Source organism: Cyprinodon variegatus, unplaced genomic scaffold (assembly GCF_000732505.1).
Source record: "Cyprinodon variegatus isolate N-32 unplaced genomic scaffold, C_variegatus-1.0 Scaffold76, whole genome shotgun sequence".
Taxonomy (NCBI): Eukaryota; Metazoa; Chordata; class Actinopteri; order Cyprinodontiformes; family Cyprinodontidae; genus Cyprinodon; species Cyprinodon variegatus.
The window spans coordinates 872,664-875,198 of NW_015150529.1; the positions used below are offsets into that span (position 1 = coordinate 872,664).

The 2,535-nt window shown below is 40.7% G+C and overlaps 1 protein-coding gene across 1 annotated transcript in view; it reads right to left on the reverse strand.

Moving 5' to 3' along the window:
• The window catches only part of LOC107083520 (afadin-like), a 158,249-nt gene that overhangs the window by 85,905 nt on the left and 69,809 nt on the right, over positions 1–2,535 (reverse strand). Inside the window, 1 exon segment of the mRNA XM_015372827.1 lies at positions 1,734–1,984. Within this exon segment, the coding sequence (XP_015228313.1) occupies positions 1,734–1,984 (251 nt within the window).

Genomic DNA, 2,535 nt, shown 5'->3' on the forward strand with positions numbered 1-2,535 from the left:
TCCATGACTCCACAGAGGTACTGCATAGCGGGTCGTGAAAGTTTTGGTTTATTACTTTTTTTTTTATTCCCCCCCTGCAATCTTTTCCACTAATTGAAATGTCTTTAAATACACATTAAAATGAATTCAACAGACTGCAGTAAACAGATAAATGGAGGCAGAAGATGTCTTTCAGTCATCAATGCACACATTCAGCGACACACAGGAGCTCTTTCATGCTGGGCACCGTTTCATTCACAACACCTGTCCCATCAACCAGGAATCAGAATCAGAAATACTTTAATAATCCCAGGACAAAATTACTTTCATTAAATTACTCCATCTGTAATAGAGTGACTATAGGACCAGTTTGATATAACACAAAATTTAATATAATATATATCATTAGGGGGTCCCCGCTCCATCCTGCCGTCAGTTTGGGGGTCCTTGGCCTGGAAAACTTTGAACCGTGATCTAAACTAAAGATCATCAGAAACAAAACCATGTAAGCAAGTGGGGAATTAGCATCCAATGATATCTTTCCACCATAAATGCAATTAAATATCAAACGGTTTGCCATAAAGAGTCTACAAGCAAAAAGAGAAGCTTTTCCTCAGCATTAAACCAAAAACAACAGAAGCTACCAGGTGAGGAAACCTGTACAGCTAAGCATGTCTTTGTTTTGTAGCACATATTTTATTTAATCATGTGTGACGTGGAAAGGCGAGGCAGCGACAGGGAAGGATGTTGCAGGAATGTGTATTTGCCTATTGCAAAATGATGCAGCCATAATATGTAGATAAAAGACATGGAGATAAAGGATGTTTTCTAAAGCACAGTCAACAGTGTTCCATGTGGCGATTAGAACTCCAGGACGTGATTAGACAAGCAGTTGATAGCAGCCTTAAAAACATGCAGGGGAAACTTAAAGCAGTTTTAATTTCCTCTTTCTTTACTAAAACTAAGAAATGGGTTCTAGTTTCAGCTCAGTTTACATTCTGATTACTTCTTCCTCCCTGTCTGTGAAGGCTGATGGAAATCACCTGATGGGAGGTTTTTGCTGGAGTGTAAACATGAACTCAACACTCAGGCTGGGAGGAACTCAATTCTGCCCACTTTTAAATATATAGTGAGCAAAGTCACTCTTTAACTAAACACTAAAACAAAACATTCTAATTAGGAGAAAAGTTTTGATCTTTATCCAGGAATGGAGCCAATTCTGGATTCATAAAGTTATATCTTAAGCTAAACATCTTAGAAGCCCCAAAAGACAAGAGCTGAACTACATTTTATGGAATCCAGCCTGGATTTAACTAGAATTACGGAGAAATGAAGGTCACTTACGCTCCGTCTGCTCTTCTCCAACTGCTACCTGCTGCTGAAGCCCTTTAAAAGCTATAAAACAAATATTTCCAAGCCAGCCCTCATATTTAACTTTCTCACACACTCGTTTCTCCTCTCATCTACTGTGCTCTCTGTGTTATAGTGAAAGTGCAGCGAGCGGGAGGCCCCACCCAACACCATGCTGATCAGATTAGAGGGCAGCGTGTTGCCATAACCCTAGACCTTTGCTCTTCCTCTCCTCTCATTTCCTCCATCCAGCCTAACCAAGCACCGCCTCCTTGCTTTTCATCTAACCTCCTTTTCTCCACCCACCATCTACGACACTCTGATCATATATTTTAAAAGAGCAAGCGGGAAAAAGAGAAAGAGTAAAGATGACAGGAGACGGAGCCGCTCTCCTCCTCCCTCACCCAGATTTGTGTCGGGTCCTCATGGCGGCGTTTGGATCCCTCTTCCCTCCCTGGTCGAACATCGGATCGACAAATTTAAAGACGTGCGCTGAGCCGAACTGGAGGGTGCATCCAGAGCGGAGGACCGTGGTCTCTGTGACCCGCTGCCCGTCCACGAAGGTGTCGGCGTCGGGGCCGTGCGGCGTCACGGTCACCATGCCTTCGCTGTGCATCAGGTTGCAGTGGTGGGGCAGGATTCCCGGGCCGAGGAGCTGCAGGCAAACAGACAGAACAGAAGCACTAAACTCACTTTGCATCAGCTGGAAGAATCAGCCTGAAGCTCTGAAGTAATTCAATCAGATGGACCAGTTGAGCAGAACCACCTGAAGAAGAAACCAGTCGTAGGGCCGTTTCATATCATATAGTTACTTTTTTGGTTTTTATTTTTCTATTAACTTTTTCTTTAGACATTTTCTAATAAATTTTCATCTAAAAAAAAAAAAAAAAAAAAAAAAAAAAAAAAAAAAAAAAACAAGTTTGCCTTGAGCATTTCTTTTTTTAAATATCAAAGCAAAAATTGATATCTTAATAAAATGCATTTTTTTAAAAAAACCACCAAGATAATGGAGGGCTGGAGGTTATCGTTCATTAAAATGTTTAAAGTTGATATTTGAAAATATCCTCCTAACTTTATATTTAGTATGAATCTACTGTATGAATAAAGACTGCCAGCAGAATATCCATCTTTATTGGTGCTGGTTAGAGGATGCAAAAAGCAACTTTTTAACTGAAAAAAAAAGGTCTGCGAATTTTTGGGGAAACA